This window comes from Protopterus annectens, chromosome 9.part0 (genome assembly GCF_019279795.1).
Source record: "Protopterus annectens isolate FY-2018-M chromosome 9.part0, PAN1.0, whole genome shotgun sequence".
NCBI classification, from domain to species: Eukaryota; Metazoa; Chordata; order Ceratodontiformes; family Protopteridae; genus Protopterus; species Protopterus annectens.
The window spans coordinates 1,500,542,659-1,500,564,212 of record NC_056743.1 but is presented as its reverse complement, the minus strand read 5'-3'; the positions used below and the strand labels follow the sequence as shown (position 1 = coordinate 1,500,564,212).

Genomic DNA, 21,554 nt, shown 5'->3' with positions numbered 1-21,554 from the left:
GGCTAGTCTCAAGCAGAGTCCCTCAGGGATCAGTCCTGGGACGACTCCTTTTGGCATTCACTTCTCTGAAGTCAAGGCCAATGTCAATGGTCTCTGGCTGACAAAATTTGTAGATGATTGCAAATTAGGAGCTGTCATAGAATCCCCCACTGACACAAATGTCCTCCAGGAGGGAGTGACAGACAACTGGTGTCAGAGCCATGGACTAAACTTTAACGCCAAAAAATGCATAACAGTATCCTTCAGGAAGTCATCCGCCCCTGGTAATTATCATATTGACAACATATCCCTAAGAGTTGACCCAGTTGTCAGGGACTTGGGAACACACTCAGAGAGTAATGTAGCCTTTGACCATCATGTGTCTACAATAGTGAGGAAATCACTGTATGTTATGCAACCTATAAACAAAGGTATGGCATCTAGGTCCAAGGAAGTCACTGTTCCACTGTATTCTGTATTCATCAGACAAATCAACGAGTACAATGGCCCCTTTGGTATGTACCTAACCAAACACATCCAACAACTGGAACGTCCACAGAGGTTCCTCACTAAAAAAAAATACAGGGCTTAAGTAACATGTCCTATGCAGACAGCTTCAATGCACTATCCCTGTATACTGTGTCCTACAGGTTATTGAGGAGAGATCTATGCCTGGCATACAAGGCATTGTCAGACTCCACTGTAATGGACCTCCTGCATACCATTCTAAAGACTTAAACCTTGCCTTTGATATAAATAGGGCTTGCTGGAGAGACAAGTATGTATCCCCGAGACCACCTCTTCTCTGGAACAGGCTCCCCATCCATGTGAAGCAGAGTTCCTTCCTTACCCAATTGGACACTTGTATGGGGAACAGAAAATTCATCCCTGGTTTGGCACCTATGTTCTCTAATGGACACAGGCAACCTGCAAATGGTTCATCTTCCAGGCCCTTGCATGTAAATGTTTCATCTCCTAAGCTTCTGCTTACACTTTTCAAGGATACAAGAAATTGTCAGAGATTTGGGATGTATAGCTAGGCTTAAAAAGGCTCTTGTGGTCATTAGCCTAGTAAATACCTATAAACCTATGAACCTACAAGTTAAATTTTCATTAAATAAAAAAATAAAATAAAATTGAATTTATTTTCCGTATGTATAATTTTTGTTCGCGGTGGTGCAGTGGTAAGTGTTGTTGCCTCACAGCAAGAGGTTCTCCCGTTCAATTCTCGGCTTGGGTTGGGAGTGCCTTCTGTGTGGAGTCTGCATGCCCTCCCCGTGGTCGAGTGGGCATTCGAAAGACATGCGTTGAATGGGCGTGCCTTCGTTGAAGGTTGGGTGTCAGGCTGGTAACTCGACACCAAAAAAAAACAAAAAAAAACAACTGCCAATCATTAGCAGACCGGAGTTCCGCTGTGGCGACCCCTAACCGGGAAAAGCCGAAAGACAAACAACAACAACATGTATAATTTTTGTTCAAGCCATCATTGGACCAAAAGATTGTGACAAAAGCTCTAAAATGCTCCTCAGAGTATCTATAATTCCATGGCTTCTGTATGCCTAGCAGTCCCCAGACCCTCAGCTTAATTGAGATATTACAGGGTAGTTTTGGACAATTATGGTGTACTGAAAGGATGCAGGAAAAAATAAGAGTAATACTAAATTTCTTTATTTGATCATGTTTTTATTCAGGTAATCATTTGAAAAAAGGAGATGTTTAAAAAAACTCTAAATGCATCTCAGAGCATCAAGAAAAGTCATGGTTTCTGGGATCCTAACATCCCCCATTCCTCCAGCTTAATACAGTTATTTCCATTGCATTTATTACAGTGGAGTCTTGGTTAGTTAGGGTGTGCTGAAAGGATGTAGGTAAAAATTAAAGAGTAATACTAAACTTAATTTCTTTCTTTCATCATGTTTTTTGTTCAACCAATAATTGGGAAAATGTTTGCTTAGAAAAACTCTAAAATGCTTCTCAGATAAGGTTACCACCTGTCCCCCTTTGGGCAGTTGTGTCCTGCAAAAATAACTACAAAATGGCAAATGTCCTGAGATTGTAGGACAAAATATATTTCCTAAGTTTTCATTAATAGTTGCATAAAATAGTTATTTTGTATCCAAAACACACACAAACTATATAAAATAGCATAAGCAACTAAAATGGTACAATAATAAGCTTTTATTTTGACAAAAAAGTGAAGTTCTGTCCTTTGCACTGGCCACAGGTATGCTTTGTCCTGCAAAATCTCACATTTCTACAATGAATGTCTCACTTTAATCATTTGAAGAGGTGGCAACCCTATTATCTTAGGGTTAGAGAAATCACCATAGTTTCTGGGGGCCTAACAGACCCTAGGGCCCTGGATTAATACAGTTATTTCTACTGCAGTTATTTCAGTTTAATCTTGCTCAATAAGGATGTACTGAAAGGAGCAGGAAAAAGCAAAGCTGAAGAGAAAGACTGAATTCTTTTCCTTAATCCTGGTTTTCATTCAGGCCATCATTGGATGAAAACGTTGTTTGAGAAACTCTAAAATGCACCTCTGAGCACCTAAAACTCCCAAGGCTTAACACAGTTGCTTCCTCCACAGTTATCAGAGTGCAGTCTTACCTAGACATAACATGTTAAATGAATGAATCACTGCAGGAAAAAAAAACAACTGAAGAGTAAGACAAACTGTGAGAAAAGGGAAGGAAAAGTATCTTGTGAGTAGGCCATGGGATATATTAGATGTACAGGTGCGGGGGTGGTTGCATGGAGCCATTTTGCTTAGGGTGCCATTTTAGTTAAGGCTGGTCCTGACTGGCATATGGGAAAGTAATGCACATTGCTCTTTTAAAATACATTCAGAAGACCAAGACTGGATCATCTTATTTTCCATGGGCATCTTTCTCCATATTTCTTTTGGAAGTTCCTACACCTAACCTAATTTAGTTTGCACAAGTGGAGTGACTAATGGCAGATCCCTTCCTGTGCATTGTATTTTTCTTTTGTCTTCCTTTTGATTCAGTCCAAGTAGCTATCTGCAATTCACATTTAAAGGATCTTCTTGCAGAGTTGAATTTTAGCAGTTTAGGGAACAGTTATGGATTGCAAGGGGAAAGAGATAACTTGTATTGATTCAAACCAGTTATGTAGGAATTTTGCTTTCAAAGAATTAGATTTTCTGCATGAGACATGTCAAAATAGACGGGTCTTACACAAATATAAACAGAGTAAGAATTAAGTGAACATCTTCAAAATTAATAGTGGAAAAACTGAGCAAACTAATTCACTATATTAAAACACTAAAATTTAACACACATTTTGAAAGCTTCTTTTTATTGAATTCCACCTTTAAGTTTGATGTATATCTTGTGAAGGGAAATCATCTATAATGTTGTTCACAATTATGGGAACTTTAAAGATTCTTTTGTGCCATACCAGGTGTTTCCACATTAACTGGGTAAAAAACATTCATTTAAACCCCATTTCTTGCGTTGCATCCCACGTACTTGGAGAATTTATATGCACAATGCTGTGATATTGCACTTTATTAGACAGTAAATTTTAAAGTCTTCATAATTAGAGTTTCATCATCCTTTGCTTCAGTCTTCCTCTCCTTGTGGATTGCATGGTATGTTACATATATTACAGTCTTATTGGTTTTGTTCCAGAGTTGAATATTCCCATGTCCATCCAAGTCCCCATTGTCTTTTTGTCTTGCTACTAGGATTGCTTGGCATGGAGCATTTCTATAAGGAGGTTGTTACATGGTAAGTCCCCACTGAGATGTTTCATGAAAAGATACTCATCTATCTGCATGCTGATTGCTCGTATCTCAGGCAGCCTTAGCAATAACTGACCAAATTTGTCAGCTTGCTGTGGGTTGTAGGCAGTGTAATCCATGAGGGCTCGATTTACCTGTTCCTGCACACTCTCCACAAAGGCTCGGTTCTCCAGATTTTTGACATCTAGAACAGAGAAATTACATGCATCAAGTGAGCTGCAAAATTTGTTGATAAGTGTTGTATCACAGCAATATAATTAATGCAATATAAAATAAAACATTACACATTTTATGGAGAGTACTCTATTTAGCAATTACTTAAACTAAGCTTAAGATATCACTGTCTAAGTCAAAGTAATTATTTTAGGAAAGTCCTGTGCCATTTTGTAGTAATCTAGACTCAATTGACCATAGCAGTTGCTATATTATGTCTTTTTAACAGTTATACAACTATTTTTCCCATATAATATGGCCAACATTATCACTGTTGCTAAATCTTCAGAGACATGTAAACATTCCTCTCATCAATAATAAATGTAGTACTCAGGTTTACTGCTGGTCAACATAGGAATTTAGGGTTTACTAATATTTTTGTAACACTGGAATGATATCTAGTGTAACTAGACCATTAAAAGAATTAAAACATAATACAAATTTCCATTTTAAAAGAACATGTGCTACCATTGTTCACAACTGCGTTTCTTTAAACAGGATAGAGGTGCTGTGTTTCTTATCCCTCTGGTTTGAATTCTGAAGCTCAACAGTATGCACAAGAAATGGTTCAAAGTACTACTCAGCCTGGAAGTGGGCTAGCACTATGACACTTTTAGACTTACATTTTATTGATTCTACTTCTGTTTTCCTCTCATTTTGAATTGCATGATGTGTTACATATATAAGCTCATGAATAGTTTTGAATAATTTCTATTATGGCACATTTTTAGCCACAAGTGTAGTTTTTCATTTATTTCTTTAAGAAAATACGCAGTGAGCTACAAATAATTTTCAGGTATTGTGGAGCAAGTACAACTAAACTGTAATAGTACAGCACGCCATAAATAAATATGTGCAGAGGTAAAGCAATTCTTAAGAAAATAAATTATAAAAGTACAAAATGTAAAGCAGATATCCCAGTATGATGTCAAGGATCCCCAATAGTGTATGATATAGCATATGGTACAGGATTAAGCATGATGTCAAGGATCCCCAATAGTGTATGATATAGCATATGGTACAGGATTAAGCATGATGTCAAGGATCCCCAATAGTGTATGATATAGCATATGGTATGGGATTAAGCATGATGTCAAGGATCCCCAATAGTGTATGATATAGCATATGGTACGGGATTAAGCATGATATCAAGGATCCCCAATAGTGTATGATATAGCATATGGTACAGGATTAAGCATGATGTCAAGGATCCCCAATAGTGTATGATATAGCATATGGTACAGGATTAAGCATGATGTCAAGGATCCCCAATAGTGTATGATATAGCATATGGTACAGGATTAAGCATGATGTCAAGGATCCCCAATAGTGTATGATATAGCATATGGTATGGGATTAAGCATGATGTCAAGGATCCCCAATAGTGTATGATATAGCATATGGTACAGGATTAAGCATGATGTCAAGGATCCCCAATAGTGTATGATATAGCATATGGTATGGGATTAAGCATGATGTCAAGGATCCCCAATAGTGTATGATATAGCATATGGTACGGGATTAAGCATGATGTCAAGGATCCCCAATAGTGTATGATATAGCATATGGTACGGGATTAAGCATGATATCAAGGATCCCCAATAGTGTATGATATAGCATATGGTACAGGATTAAGTATGATGTCAAGGATCCCCAATAGTGTATGGTACAGCATATGCTACAGGATTAAGCATGATGTCAAAGATCCCCAATAGTGTATGATATAGCATATGGTATAGGATTAAGCATGATGTCAAGGATTCCCAATAGTGTATGATATAGCATATGGTACGGGATTAAGCATGATGTCAAGGATCCCCAATAGTGTATGATATAGCATATGGTATGGGATTAAGCATGATGTCAAGGATTCCCAATAGTGTATGATATAGCATATGGTACAGGATTAAGCATGATGTCAAGGATCCCCAATAGTGTATGATATAGCATATGGTATAGGATTAAGCATGATGTCAAGGATTCCCAATAGTGTATGATATAGCATATGGTACGGGATTAAGCATGATGTCAAGGATCCCCAATAGTGTATGATATAGCATATGGTATGGGATTAAGCATGATGTCAAGGATCCCCAATAGTGTATGAGATAGCATATGATACAGGATTAAGTATGATGTCAAGGATCCCCAATAGTGTATGGTACAGCATATGGTACAGGATTAAGCATGATGTCAAGGATCCCCAATAGTGTATGATATAGCATATGGTATAGGATTAAGCATGATGTCAAGGATTCCCAATAGTGTATGGTACAGCATATGGTACAGGATTAAGCATGACGTCAAGGATCCCCAATAGTGTATGATATAGTTTTAGCATAATTATGATAGGAAAATTATCTAATTACAACCACCAAAAGGGAAAATTAGAGTGAGAGTAAGAATGCATTGTGACAGAGGAAGAGCCATGAGCCTCATGTCTCAAGTGCCAAGTCTCATTTCAGGCACAAAATGCATCCTTCATATTATTAACCAATTTTATAGAATCAGTGCTACAATTAGCTATTTTAAAGATGTGTAAAAGGAAAGACAAATGTACTCAATATAATTTGCTTGTTGTTGAAATGAAACATGAAAATTAGTTATTAAAATGGGGGGATTGGCAAATCAGGTTGTTGGCAAGAAATGTTTAATAATTATTGAAACTTTGTTAACTGGGGTAAGACACAGATCCACATGTACCACTTTAAGGCTTACCAAAATAAAAAGGCAAAAAACAACAGAGTGAAATGAACTAGACACAAGGACAACAACATTGATTGTAACAGAGGGCAGAATTATATGCAAGTAACAGTAATGTTGATAAATAATAAACAAAAATGTAGACATATGTACTGTGTAATATCTTTTGTGAAGACAATTCTTAAGCACTGAGGATGAAAGGCACAGAAAGCAGAGCTTTACATGCATCAAGATATTCATAGCATTAGGCATAGCCCATTGTTCGAAAGTTACTGACGTGAATATAAAAATAAAAAGCACAGAAGTGACTGACATGAATGTTGGTAAATAAACTGAAATTGTGAAAACATGCAGTGAGTGTATCCGGCTAAACTTACACAGTCATAGTTACATCTGAAATAACGTACAGAGCCATAGCAATTATATAATTCATGACTATGGTGATTTTTTACAAGCTTCAGAAATTTGCCAGCAGAATTTTTTTCGTATGCATTTATTTATCAAACAATAACAGACACACCAATTGAAGTCTAGTAAAGACATCCAATAAAATCTACAACCACTCAAATATATGACTAATGCTATAAAACAGATATAATATGATGTAATACCCACATTAGAACTGAATACTTCTATTTAATTACAAGCCTTAATGACCTAACAATGTCTACAGGTGAACTTAATGCTGTCATACTATTTAATGATGAAAAGATGGAGTAAAACAACTGTACAATGAAAATGCTTATGTAACAAAAAGCATCAAGATAAAACAATATATTTAAAATAAGATATTTACAGTGGAGGCTCACCTAAGACTAAGTTACAAGTCCCTAGACTAAAAGTATCCCATCACCTCTCACAATATGCATGCACCATTTCCCTAACATATAGGAAACTTGGTGGCATCTGCCACAAAGGGAGCCAAACTCCTATTCCTAAGTTAGTGGCCTAATGACACAGCTCAATAACAATCTAGACCACAACCCTCATAAAAAGACTATGGATTATGGTTTTGCTCAGTAGACAAGAAGACCATTTTGATAACCTCTTTTACCCTTTTTTCAAGCAGCCAACCCTTCTGCCTTGTGGATACCTTTTAAAATTTGCCAACACTCTTGAACACTGTGTGCCTGTCCATCACTCAACTCAAGAAAGGACTTTAATCCATTATTGGAGCATATCTGGGCTGTTGACAAGGCATGCTTATCCCACTATCCTGCCTTTTGGTTTGAAATTCATGTTGTGTACCATAGGGGTAAAACATAAATGCAACCATTTGTGTAGTGTCCATTTCTGATGAGATTGCACATATGACCCTATATACGGTGTTTAGATAATAGGAAGCACGCACTAAACAACAATTCATATAATATCCAGTGGCAATAGTGTACAGCAGAAGCTGTTTGGCATATACTTCTTGAGTCCCTGTGACAGAAAGCAAGAGATGAAACGTCTGGAGAACACTGTCTATCATATATACAGCTCACTCTGGTGAAATGCCATTCAAATATAATCCAGAATAGACATGAACAATGGCCACTTGATAAGTTGTTAAGCGGCTAAGAAGATGAATATTACCCATGGACTGGGAGGCTTAATAAGCACTCGGTGTGCCTTTCATTGAGGTTGGTAACTATAAGAACTTACGCAGAATGGTGTCCCATTTTCTCAAGGACCTGTACGAAATTCTCATTGGCAGGCCCTGAAGAATGTAGAGCAGTTTCGTGTGTATAACTATCTTAATTAGCAGACGTTTAAGTTCAGAAGGAACTCCCTGTTTCTATCATTCCTGCAAATTATTGTCCAGCAGCTGTTGCTGCATGATTTGTGCATTTATGTTCTGGGTTTCAGCCAGAGTCCTAGCTAGTGTAATACCCAAATATTTAAACAAGGCAAGATTTAGTGCAAAGTTACACTGATTCACACCTGATCTGGAAGAGAGAAGTATGGATTTAGTAGAGTTTAGTCTCTAACCCAAATCCTGCTGCCAGCTGTTTAATATACTCTAGCTAAATGGTATGTCCTGATGCATATTTGACACAAATATTAAGAGATAGTCTGCAAAAAGTGTAATACCTTCCCAAAGATTCATATATAAGCTAGTGCTAGAGGCAGATGATAACCTGTGGCAAAGTATTTGAGCTAAATGTTCCAAGGCCAAAATAAAAAGCAAGGGCGTTAGAGGGCACCCTTGTCTTATCACTTTAAGGATGTGGTTAGGCCTTGAGATATAAGGCTCTCTTAGTCCATACTATTGCAGATGAACCCTCATACAGTACATAGCAGAAATAGCCTGTATGAATGCAGGGGAGAACTGAAAAGATGCTAATATTTCCAATAAATAATACCATTTGATATTATCAAAAGGCTTTTTGGCATACACAGAAAGCATAGCTGTGGGGGTGTTATGAAGTGAACCTTTTTCCAGCCATAATACTACTCTCAAGATGTGATATCAAACATCTCCAGTTTTCATAAAGTCTGCCTGGCTCTGATATATTAAGGATGGAAGGAATTGTGTTATTCTGGCCACTCACATTCCCATGCAGACTTTATTATCCACGTTATGCTGATAAATTTGTTTGTAGCTAGAGGGAGAGGTTACATCCTTGCCCAAATTTAGCAATGAAACTATAAGGGATTGCCTCCAAGAGGGGGAATCATCAGTTAAACATGTACAGCCAAACATGCAGTAAGTAGAAATTTAATGGCTAAAGGAGGGAGCTGCTTGTATACCTCAGCTAGTAAACCATCATTGCCGGGAACCTTATTAGATTTCATTTTTTAATGACATAAGCATCTCTTGTCTATTGATGGGATTTTTGATTCTTTGCCCCTAGTCTATAGTCAAGGTGGACAACGATAGTGGAGACTTTATGAAAGAGTTAAACTCAGCAAGAGAGCCAACCTTTCAATCTACAAGGTCAATTTACATGTTACTATGGGAATGCTAAAACTTATCCACTATGTAGTTAATAGGCACTGGAGGAGCTCCATTATCTCCCTCTAGATAAGCCAAGTGGGGTGTGCCTAAATAGGCTTCTTCTGTATTTTCTAGCCACCTGAGAACAAACCTGTGGAGATATCTCATAATACTGAAGTTTCAACTTATCTAATATTATTTCTTTCTTCCTATTGATTATAGCTTGAATTTTATCTTTGATGGTGGTAACTTCTCTAAATGAGTCACTGATCTTTCTTCTGTGAACCTTTGGAGTCCACAAAATGTTCTAATATAGCTGCTTGAGAGGCCTTAACTCTTCCCCCATTTATTGTACTATCTGTTAGACCATCCCCTCAGTCTAGCATGCTGGACACCTTTACAGGTGCCCCAAAGGAAATAATAAGGGTAGTCCTCTGATGGAAGTGTTGTTAATACATTCTGAGCAACTTCAGTGAGGCATTTAAAAAAATCTGGTCCCTGAGTATAATAATGACAGAGTCCCCAATCCTAGGAGGTAAGGGGTCTCATTGTGGCAACATGCAACTTAAAGTGTCATGGTCAATGTATAGACAGGGTAGGAACTCCAAGCTGAAATCAAAGGTCAATTGTCATGGTGGTGCCAAAATGGGGATTTGATGTTGCAAGCCATGTTAGTCTTTGAAATTATGAGGAACTTAACTACTGGTATTAAGATAAAAGGTTTCTAGACTGTGGTGTCAGATGGCTCAGTGGTGCAATTAAAATCCCCAGGTATAATTAAAAACCCTCCTGGTATTGTCCTTAGTGAACTGAAAGATATTCCTAACTTCCTTTAAACTTATTGGGGATGGAGGTATATAGATATCAGGGGGACAGTCTTCCTGTTCCACCTGCATACCACCCCCACCATTTCTTCACCTGAAAGGAGAAGGTATCAAGTACCTGAATCTGTCTAAAATTATTGTTAAACAAGGCGTTGATCACTGTCCTCTTAGCTGAAATGAGTGCTCAGGAGGACACTACTGAATAGTCCCATGTTGCCAACTTGGCGTGTTCTCTGATGGAAAGGTGTGATTCCTGAAGCAGCAGTATGTCAGGTAAAGATGCCCTTCTCAGACGAGTTCTCTTAAATGGAGAATTTATCCCATTAATGTTTATACTAAGGAACTTCATCTGTTCAATAACTACAGCACTAAAGCCACAGACCAGCAGTGAGCCCATTATCCTACTGAGTCTGCGAATTAGTATCTGAGTAGGAATCAGCCAGAGAAATGAAGGTATGCGATAAGGTGAGCCTCCACCAAACATAACAGTATAGTAAAAAATAACAATACAAATAACAGTAGTACAACAGATGAGCAAGAAGATATATAAAAAAAAACAATACAAATAGTAGTACAACAGATGAACAAGAAGATGTAAACAACAAAAAATAACAATACAAATAACAGTAGTACAACAGATGAACAAGAAGATATAAACAACAAATAATACAAATAGTAGTATAACAGATGAACAAGAAGATGTAAACAACAAATCAAATAACAATACAAATAACAGTAGTACAACAGATGAGCAAGAAGATGTAAACAACAAAAAAATAACAATACAAATAACAGTAGTACAACAGATGAACAAGAAGATGTAAACAACAAAACAAATAATACAAATAACAGTAGTACAACAGATGAACAAGAAGATATAAACAACAAAAAATAATACAAATAACAGTAGTACAACAGATGAACAAGAAGATGTAAACAACAAAAAAATAACAATACAAATAACAGTAGCACAACAGATGAGCAAGAAGATGTAAACAACAAAAAATAACAATACAAATAACAGTAGTACAACAGATGAAGAAGAAGATATAAACAACGCAAAATAATACAAATAACAGTAGTACAACAGATGAACAAGAAGATGTAAACAACAAAAAAGTAACAATACAAATAACAGTAGTACAACAGATGAACGAGAAGATATAAACAACAAAAATAATACAAATAACAGTAGTACAACAGATGAACAAGAAGATGTAAACAACAAAAAATAACAATACAAATAACAGTAGCACAACAGATGAGCAAGAAGATGTAAACAACAAAAAAAACAATACAAATAACAGTAGTACAACAGATGAACAAGAAGATATAAACAAAAAAAATAATACAAATAGTAGTACAACAGATAAACAAGAAGATGTAAACAACAACAACAATACAAATAACAGTAGTACAACAGATGAACAAGAAGATATAAACAACAAAAAATAATACAGATAACAGTAGTACAACAGATGAACAAGAAGATGTAAACAACAAAAAATAACAATACAAATAACAGTAGCACAACAGATGAGCAAGAAGATGTAAACAACAAAAAATAACAATACAAATAACAGTAGTACAATAGATGAACAAGAAGATGTAAACAACAAAAAATAATACAAATAGTAGTACAACAGATGAACAAGAAGATGTAAACAACAAAAAATAATACAAATAACAGTAGTACAACAGATGAACAAGAAGATGTAAACAACAAAAAAATAACAATACAAATAACAGTAGCACAACAGATGAGCAAGAAGATGTAAACAACAAAAAATAATAATACAAATAACAGTAGTACAACAGATGAACAAGAAGATATAAACAACACCGAGAACTGGGCATAGAACAAAGCTGACAAGGTCATACCCCACTGGGTAAACTATATACAAAATTATGTCTTTTAAGGATAAAGAGGAATGGGATACTCACTTTCATCACCCCACTGCACAGATATACAAAAGATGTATACTCAGAGAGAAAAGGAGTTTAGTGGTAGTGCATAGAGGTCAGGAATCCATGATTTTTTTCTGTGACAACCATAAATCCTTGCAAAGCATATTCAAAACTCTTTGGACAAGTCACCTCTCACCTCCAAGACTGCAATGGATATTTATTTTAGAGAAGTCATGTACCTTAAACTTATGGATTATTTTTGAAAGTATCTTTACATAATTAAACTAACAGACATAGCATATGTAAATGTGATCAGTGCATTAAAGTCTGTACTTACAAGAAAGAGAATACCTGACTAAAATCCGCAATATAAAAATCAACAATTCCAAAGACTTGTGAATGAGTAGAAATGTAGTCATATAATGGTCAGTCAATGCAATCTGCTGTAGGCCAGGAAATGGAAAAATGTATCCAAACAGAGAACACTTTCATGATAATAAAGCAGTAGCAACAGCTATTAGGACTGCTGCCTTGCATTTTTGGAATTTAGGTATCATTGCAGGAAAAGAATTTCAGTTCACGCTCAGCTGTCAATGAACAGAACATTGAAAAGGAAATTACGTGCTTCAGAGGCATTACTGATACCAGAAAATGAATATAAAATAAAGACAATGCTAGAAAAAAAAATCAAAAACAGAAGTATAATTATAGTCAAAGCTGCATAAGAAAGCTGGAAATAAATGTTGGACACCAGGTAAGAATACGATGAAATCAAAGAAGAGAAGTGAGATGTGTCGGAACCAGTAACATTAAAGGAAAACAGAGACTAAGAGAACCAGTAATATCAAAGGAAAACAGAGACTGAGAGAACCAGTAATGTCAAAGGCAAACTGAGACAGAGGGAACCAGTAATGTCAAAGGAAAACAGAGACTGAGAGAACAAGCACTGTCAAAGGGAAATAGAGACAATGCCAGCTACTGTTATTCACAGGAAATTACTGCCAGTGCAGTTTCTAAGTGGGCATTGGTTCCCTTTCTTTTGGAAGATTTCTCCCATCTTTGAGTTGGTGTGACTGTGGAGCTGGTGAACATAATTTGGTGATGTTCAGAAGGCTTGCAACCCATGGGGATGTCAGGGGGGGGCATTTCTGTTGCTCAGGATTCTATAGTTTGATGTTTCAATCTACAACCTGTTTTATTGGTTCACTGTTGTTCTTTTCAATTCAACACTTTTTGTCTTTTTTCCCATAACAGTAACCTCATCTGAAATACATTGGGATCACTCCATTTAATGTTGTGAGGTGACTTTACCATTGACTTCCTTGATTGTTGCTGCACTTATCTCATTTGATGTGAAGCTGGGTGAAATTACATCACCCATGACAGAAAGCTGATGGTGCTTATAACAGAAAAGATAACTTGGTTGTGAAACAACTAATAATATCAGTGTGCAAGTAGGTTTAATGCAATAATTATGACTTTCCATCAACACATTTGACTTTGGGTTATGTACATGCAACTATTCATCTAGTGGAACATTGGAAAACACAATGGGTACAATAACTATTCTTACTCCCGTGTTGTAGTGACTATGGGTATGGATGATTAGGGGTACAGGATCAAAATTTCCTGCACAGCTATTGTTGGTGAGGAGTTCTGTCCCAGCAGGATGTGGTTACAAAAAGTACTGCTTTTTTTGCTATTCTTCGGTAATATTAGTCATACGTTATCCATTGTGTTTACAAATGGATGATGTGGTTTGCCCATCAGGATTAATCTTAAATACATAAATGACAGCTTTCTTGGGTAAATCACAACACTTTTTACAGTGAGTAACAGATACGCATTATCTTGTTTTCTCCTTTTAAGTGTGCTGTACAAAGTAGGACTAGGTTCCATATTTTGAAGTTTTTACAAAGGATTGATAGCATACTATAAGGATCTGAGTTCTTGTATTGAAATCATTTCACTGCTAGACTATAGTATGTGCAACATATAATGTGGCTTGTTATTTTGTTGGGCAATCACTATGCAGACTTCATAGCTTCATAGGTTCATAGGTTGGTACTAGGTTTTCGGCCCTAGGGCCTATACAAGCCTAGCCATAACAATTCCCTGGCTATTTCTTCCCACAATATTTACTTCCCTGGACCCTGTCAGACTTGAACATCTCAGTCTTCAGCATTGTTCTCACATCCAGCTTGTCTCTTATCTTAAGAGAAACAGCATCTATGACCCATTTCACTCCAGTTTTCTGGACCAGGCATTATATTGATATGGCCCTTATTATGTTCTTTAATGACTGTCTGATGACAGAAGATCATTGCAACTGCTCAGTTCTGGTTCTGCTTGATCTCGCATTGAAATTTGACATGGAAAACCATGCATTTTTACCATTGTACGGGCTTATAGGTGTGGTTCTGGATTGATTCTGTTACCTGCCTGTCCAGTTTCAAAGGGTTGTTTTTGGCCTTAATTTTTCTTTTCCATAGCCATTCTACTGGCCCAAATGCACACTTAAGAGAGCACTTTTGAGAGAAGTATACATGGCAAACATTGCCACTGCTATGCTGATGAAATGTAGCTTTACATATCCTTTCCTCAGGATATTATTTCTTCCATCAGTTCCCTTATGGAAGATTTGCAATTTATCTTCCTCTGCATTTCATGTAATCAGCAAAAACTCCTCACCTCTGCGAGGCTGGTGTGTCAGATTGTATCGTTCCAATTCTCTAATACAATATCATCCATGCAGCGATGGACAAGATTTTATGTCAAGAGTGCATAATCTTGTGCTAATCCTTGGTAACGGACTGATGCTAAAAGGTGAGATATCTGCTGTTGTTATGAGATTGTTCTTTCATTTTAGGAATATTGCCATCAAAAAGCTCATTGTTCCATTGGAGGATTTCCCAGTAATAGTGTATACTGTGATTTTATTATCTCCCATGTGACCCAATGCAGCTCCCTCTACCTGGGACTCCTAGATAGCAGACCATTTGCAGATGGTGGAGAACTCCAAAGTCTGACTACTCACAAATACTTTTTATCTTTTCCACATTAACCCAGGTGCCTGGAGCCTTATTATTTCAACTTTTAGTAACACTACATACTCTGTATGTCTCAACATTGTAATATGATGCAACTATGTATATACTGCATTACTGCATTATTTAGTAACATTGTTAAAATGTGGGTCATGTCTGTTTATAAATCACAAATTTGTTTAGTTTGCATGCTTTTATGTACCTTGTTGCACTGTTTACATTGCCTTTATGTATCTTGATATGCTGTAATTACTTGTAAATGTTGCTTTATGTTAGAATACTGCTATTGCTTGCTTGGCTTGGCTTTTGGCTGAAATTGTCCCTTAAATCAGATTGTGTACCTGATAAATGAAGCGAATGAACTGTGAACTAACTAACTAACTAACTAACTAACTAACTAACTAACTAACTAACTAACTAACTAACTAACTAAATCAAGCCAGAATTGGCTGCATTTTGGTCCCATGTCATCTACACATTTAAGGTCATGGTTTATTTAACTGAACATGGGTCTTCCACTCCTCAGAAATTGCTTGACTGCTTTTCTGGTACCAGCTGTCTTGTACTTTCCATCCTGATATTTTATAGCCACTATTAATACAAAAGATGTAACTGTAGTTTTTGGTGTTCACTCCTTTGATTACAAGAACCTGTACCTTTGGAATCCTTTCTTTTTGTGGCTAAGGGAATCTTGCATGGTTTGTACTTTAAAAGGTCCCTCAAATCATATATTTTTGATTTTGCTTCTTACCTTAAAGTAATGAAGTTCTACCTTTTATATTTTTATTATTAATATTATTTTGTATTATTTTTTGCCCTATGCCACCAAACATCTGACTTCCCTTTGATCATACATTATAATACTTGAGGAAAGCTGACACCTAGGTAATCATGTGGATGATTTGTGCTCTCACCACCATCCTGCCAATGAAACCAAATTTTCAATTTCTTTTCTATTGCTTCAGCCATGATGGTAATATAAGCATTTGTGTTACTACAAGGGTTGCCATTGCCCCTCTGTCTGTATATGCACACTTTTTCACATGTGCTGACAAGAGCTACATTCACTTTCTTTGACAGCCATGGTTACATCTCCCCACAAAAAGCCTCCAAATTCATGACATAACTTTGCTTTCCATTTGAGACTGTCATTAGAAAATTAATGCAAGTCAGGTGGGAACCACCATTCCTGCACCCCAGATGGGCACACCCATGCTCCCTGCTTGCACCATAAAGGACCCAAGCAACTAAATGAACTTGGGTTGCCTGAGCTAGTTAGAACTTTTTCCTTCTGCACCACCAATTCAAGCAATTCTGCTTTTTTGAACTCATTTAACTCATGTTTTAGAATTTATTTATTATCTTTTATTTGCACAGTGCTTAATTAGAAGCACCTGAATAAAGTGAACTTGAACTTAAATTGATGTTGGAGTCACATTCAAATCTTTTTCAAAGATTAACTATGACTGCTTTTTATTCTCAGTTTCAATAACTTTATATCTCTGAAAAGCCAGTGAATAGGAAGACTGCAGTGATATTCATAAATATAAGCCATTCAGAGTAGGCACTTAATCTTCCCCTAGCAGTACTTAATTAAAAACTGTGGAATGGTACTTACCTTGATTAATATTAATTCTAAGTTTCCACTTTTGCTAATGGGAAAAATGTGAATACATAGAAACCGTTCAAAATTAACATGGATTGCAAACCTTGGGCATTTTATGTTAATGCTACTATAGCTGAGAAACAGTGAACAGTTACTATCCTACTGACAGACAGATGAATATATTCGAAAATAATGTTTACAGGTACAGAGCTGTATAGGAATAAATAATACATGGACCAGCAGGGAAGCAGAGGGAAGATTGTTTTACTTTTTTGAAATCTGAGCTTTTGTCCCATTAAAATGTTCACTCATGAGCAGCAGGGATCAATCCTTTTTCTGTCTGAAGCCTTCTAAGCCAAGAAACCTTTTGCTTCCTATGAACTTTTCTATGATATCATCTGTTGAAGACACACCTCATATGATTTGCAATATCTCATAACTATATGAATTACAAAACATGCAAAATACAAAATAGACTTTATTAGACAATGGAATGTGCATTCGTGTTAGCATCAAAATTCTGTCTGATGATGCTAATCTGTGCTGCATATTTATGAAAGAATATTAGTATTTTGACAAAAATTATTAGTGTCACTGTCAAACCAAATGTTACATCTCTGTAAGAATGCAATACAGTTCTAACATATTAGTATAAGAATGGCTTATCTGTTGAGGAGCTTTCCAGTTTTGTATGATAGCAGGAGGTAGCTGACTATTGTTTTGTGATATTGTGCAATCTATTTTCTAAGTAGGCATATACATTTCAGGGCAACAACATCAATCTACAGGATTGTGAATTTTTAAATGTCAATTATTAGAGATAAAATCTTATGTGTTAATACTATGGTCACACTTTTACAGTATTAATGCAGATATGACAATATTGCTGATATTTGTACCTCATAATGTCTTTACATTACCCACCATGCTTTAATATAAAATTTTAAACAACAACCATGTTTGCATAACCTAGCCACAACATAACAGTATCCCAGGTGATTGTTTTCATTATTAAGGTAAATATGAAAATGTGTTGTCATTTTTATAACTTTTTGCAAATGCTCTTTAATAATCCCATCCCTGCATATTCCATGCTAACCATTGTACTGTACATATTTAGTCAATCATGTCAGCTTGTAGACACCACCTTGCTGCTTTAGTTTTAGGCTATGTTTCTGTACCAGGACTTCAGAAATTAGACATATTATGAGCATAGAGAAGTCTCCTAGAAGTACAGTCAGTACAATAGGCATGACCATTGCTTTGCTGACAGTGATATTGTTTTATGCAGCAATGAGAGGGAGTACTTCTTTCCTCTCTTCATTCATTTCCTCTCACAATGTCATTCTTCTTCTCCATGTTGCTTCTTTTCGTTTTTACATTTTACTTTAACTTTCTTCATACTTTGTTTACAACAGAACTAGACAACCCTTTCTATGAGAGACATCTCTTGCTTGGAATGGTTCTGATGTCCAACTTTTTAATTGTTAGCCTGCAAAAGGGAGAAAAGCTCTCAACTTCCTTTTATCCAGAATCAGGGACAAAAAAAAAACATAATTAGGGCCAAAGAATAGAAATCGGGGCCATTTTTAAGTATTGCTTCTACTGACAGAAACCCGAGAGACTAAGCAGATTTGAACTAACATAAATTTTCTAAAGTAAAAGAAGTCCATAACTATAACGATTGCCATTATTTATTTAGTATAATATTCCAAAAAAAAAAAAAAAAAAACAAACAAAAAAAATCTATTTTAGGAGAGACATAGCAAAATTCTCAGTCAATATCAGGAATGGCCCAGAGAATCAGGGATACTTGAAAGGAATAAAAATGAAGAAGACATTTTTTTTTTACGTTGTAGATTTCTTATGTCTTTTCTCTGAATAAATGTGTTAGCTGCACTACATCTAACTGAATGCTATAGCTCATAATTATTTTCTTAAAGAGTTAGCTGTTGTTGTGTCTTTCGGCTTTTCCCAGTTAGGGTCACCACAGCAGAACTCCGGTCCGCTAATGATTGGCAGTAGATTTTTACATGCTGAGTTGCTGGCCCTGACACACAACCTTCAATGAAGGTACGCCCATTCACGCATGTCTCCACACAGAAGACGCTCTAGCTGAGAATCGAACAGGACAACGTCTTACTGTGAGGCGACAATGCTACCGCAGCACTAAAGAGTTAGTATGTAATAGTTTTCCTATTCAGACCAGGCTGAAAGACTAAAAAAGTTCCAAAAAAAGGAAAGGTATGGTGTAACATTGTCACCATGTCATACAAATGGGAAAGATAAGTCCGTACAGACACTCAGCTCAGCTTATAGGTGCAAGCTTATCCCCAGTCTAACAGTATATCAGTTACATTTTGTTCAGCTTATTGAAAGATTTCTTTAACATACCTGAACTGAAAAGCACCAGATACTTCAAACATACAAATTCTTGTCTGTCCATCTGTAGAGCTCTCAGTTTGGATACCAGTTCCTGAGTGCGGCTTACCAGGTTGTTTAGAGCATCTCCAGCTTGAGAGGAGATTGTAGAAAGGTCAATCTAAAAAAAATAATAACATTTAGTAATTATATTTGCATGAAATTTCAAGCATTATTTGTTCCATGGTTCCAGATTATAAAATAAACTAAAGATTGAACAGTCATAACCTACGCAGCCCACAGTAGTTGTGGAAAATTACGTTCTAAGAATTATAACACTTTTCAGAAAAAATAACTTGTAAAGCAGTCTAAACAAATCTAAATATTGTGTAAATAGTAAAACTGACAGAAGAGTTATACAGAGCAATGATGTTCACCACAAACTCAGCTTTACACTATAGTATTCACCAGGAGTTTTTATGCTAAATGTATATACTGCAGAATAAATTACTAATTTCTTTCTATAATTTTTATAATAAGCTTAATACAAGCTAGATAGGCATAGACTGAATCATTTACTTTCTCCACTGTTGAAAACTTCTATACTTTGGATGGTAGCTCAGGCTCCACTATGATAAACAGTTGCCTCAGAAACAGAATTCCACATCTGTTGGCAGGTGTTAGGTCTGCACTATTCTGAGATGAATGATGCACTGAACAAGAGCATTACTGTGGACTCCATTTCAGCAGTGTACTGAATACCACAATAGTGGGGTAAAAGATGTCTGTTATGGTGCAAAACAGGGAGGTGGTGTCCACCCTATTAATAAAATGAACACGGTGTAGCAGTATTGGGCACTTTGTATATGAATGGCACATTAGACATTGTGAGGGTTGCACTGTATAGTACCTGCGCACAGTGCTGCATTATCATGCATCCTGCTTATACACACAGAGCAGTGGTGCATCACCATGCATCCTGCTTATACACACACAGCACTGAGTGCATCACCATGCATCCTGCTTATACACACAGAGCACTGAGTGTATCACCATGCATCCTGCTTATACACACAGAGCACTGGTGCATGACCATGCATCCTGCTTATACACACAGAGCACTGGTGCATCACCATGCATCCTGCTTACACACACAGAGCACTGGTGCATCACCATGTATCCTGCTTATACACACAGAGCACTGAGTGCATCACCATGCATCTTGTTTATACACACAGAGCACTGGGGCATCACCATGCATCCTGCTTATACCCATAGAGCACTGAGTGCATCACCATACATCCTACTTATACATAGCACTGAGTGCATCACCATGCATCCTGCTTATACACACAGAGCACTGGTGCATCACCATGCATCTTGTTTATACACACAGAGCACTGGTGCATCACCATGCATACTGCTTATACACATAGAGCACTGAGTGCATCACCATGCATCCTACTTATACACAGAGAGCACTGAGTGCATCACCATGCATCCTGCTTACACACACAGAGCACTGGTGCATCACCATGCATCCTGCTTATACACACAGAGCACTGGTGCATCACCATGCATCCTGCTTATACACACAGAGCACTGTTGCATCACCATGCATCCTGCTTATACACACAGAGCACTGAGTGCATCACCATGCATCCTGCTTATACACACAGAGCACTGAGTGCATCACCATGTATTCTGCTTATACACACACAGAGCACTCGTGCACCACCATGCATCCTGCTTATACACACAGAGCACTGGTGCATCACAATGCATCTTGTTTATACACACAGAGCACTGAGTGCATCACCATGCATCCTGCTTATACACACAGAGCACTGAGTGCATCACCATGTATTCTGCTTATACACACACAGAGCACTGGTGCACCACCATGCATCCTGCTTATACACACAGAGCACTGGTGCATCACCATGCATCTTTTTTATACACACAGAGCACTGGTGCATCACCATGCATCCTGCTTATACACATAGAGCACTGAGTGCATCACCATGTATTCTGCTTATACACACACAGAGCACTGGTGCACCACCATGCATCCTGCTTATACACACAGAGCACTGGTGCATCACCATGCATCTTTTTTATACACACAGAGCACTGGTGCATCACCATGCATCCTGCTTATACACATAGAGCACTGAGTGCATCACCATGCATCCTACTTATATACAGAGAGCACTTAGTG

The 21,554-nt window shown here is 37.0% G+C and overlaps 1 protein-coding gene across 1 annotated transcript in view; it reads right to left on the bottom strand.

The window, feature by feature from the left end:
• Positions 1–3,283: 3,283 nt before the first annotated feature.
• The window catches only part of LOC122812139 (nuclear receptor subfamily 5 group A member 2-like), a 445,215-nt gene continuing 426,944 nt past the window's right edge, over positions 3,284–21,554 (bottom strand). The window contains exons 6-7 of the mRNA XM_044084444.1: positions 19,367–19,514; positions 3,284–3,932 (exon numbers count right to left, since the gene is read on the bottom strand). Of these exons, the coding sequence (XP_043940379.1) occupies positions 3,688–3,932; positions 19,367–19,514 (393 nt within the window). The 3' untranslated portion in view covers positions 3,284–3,687. The remainder of the gene's footprint in view (positions 3,933–19,366; positions 19,515–21,554) is intronic.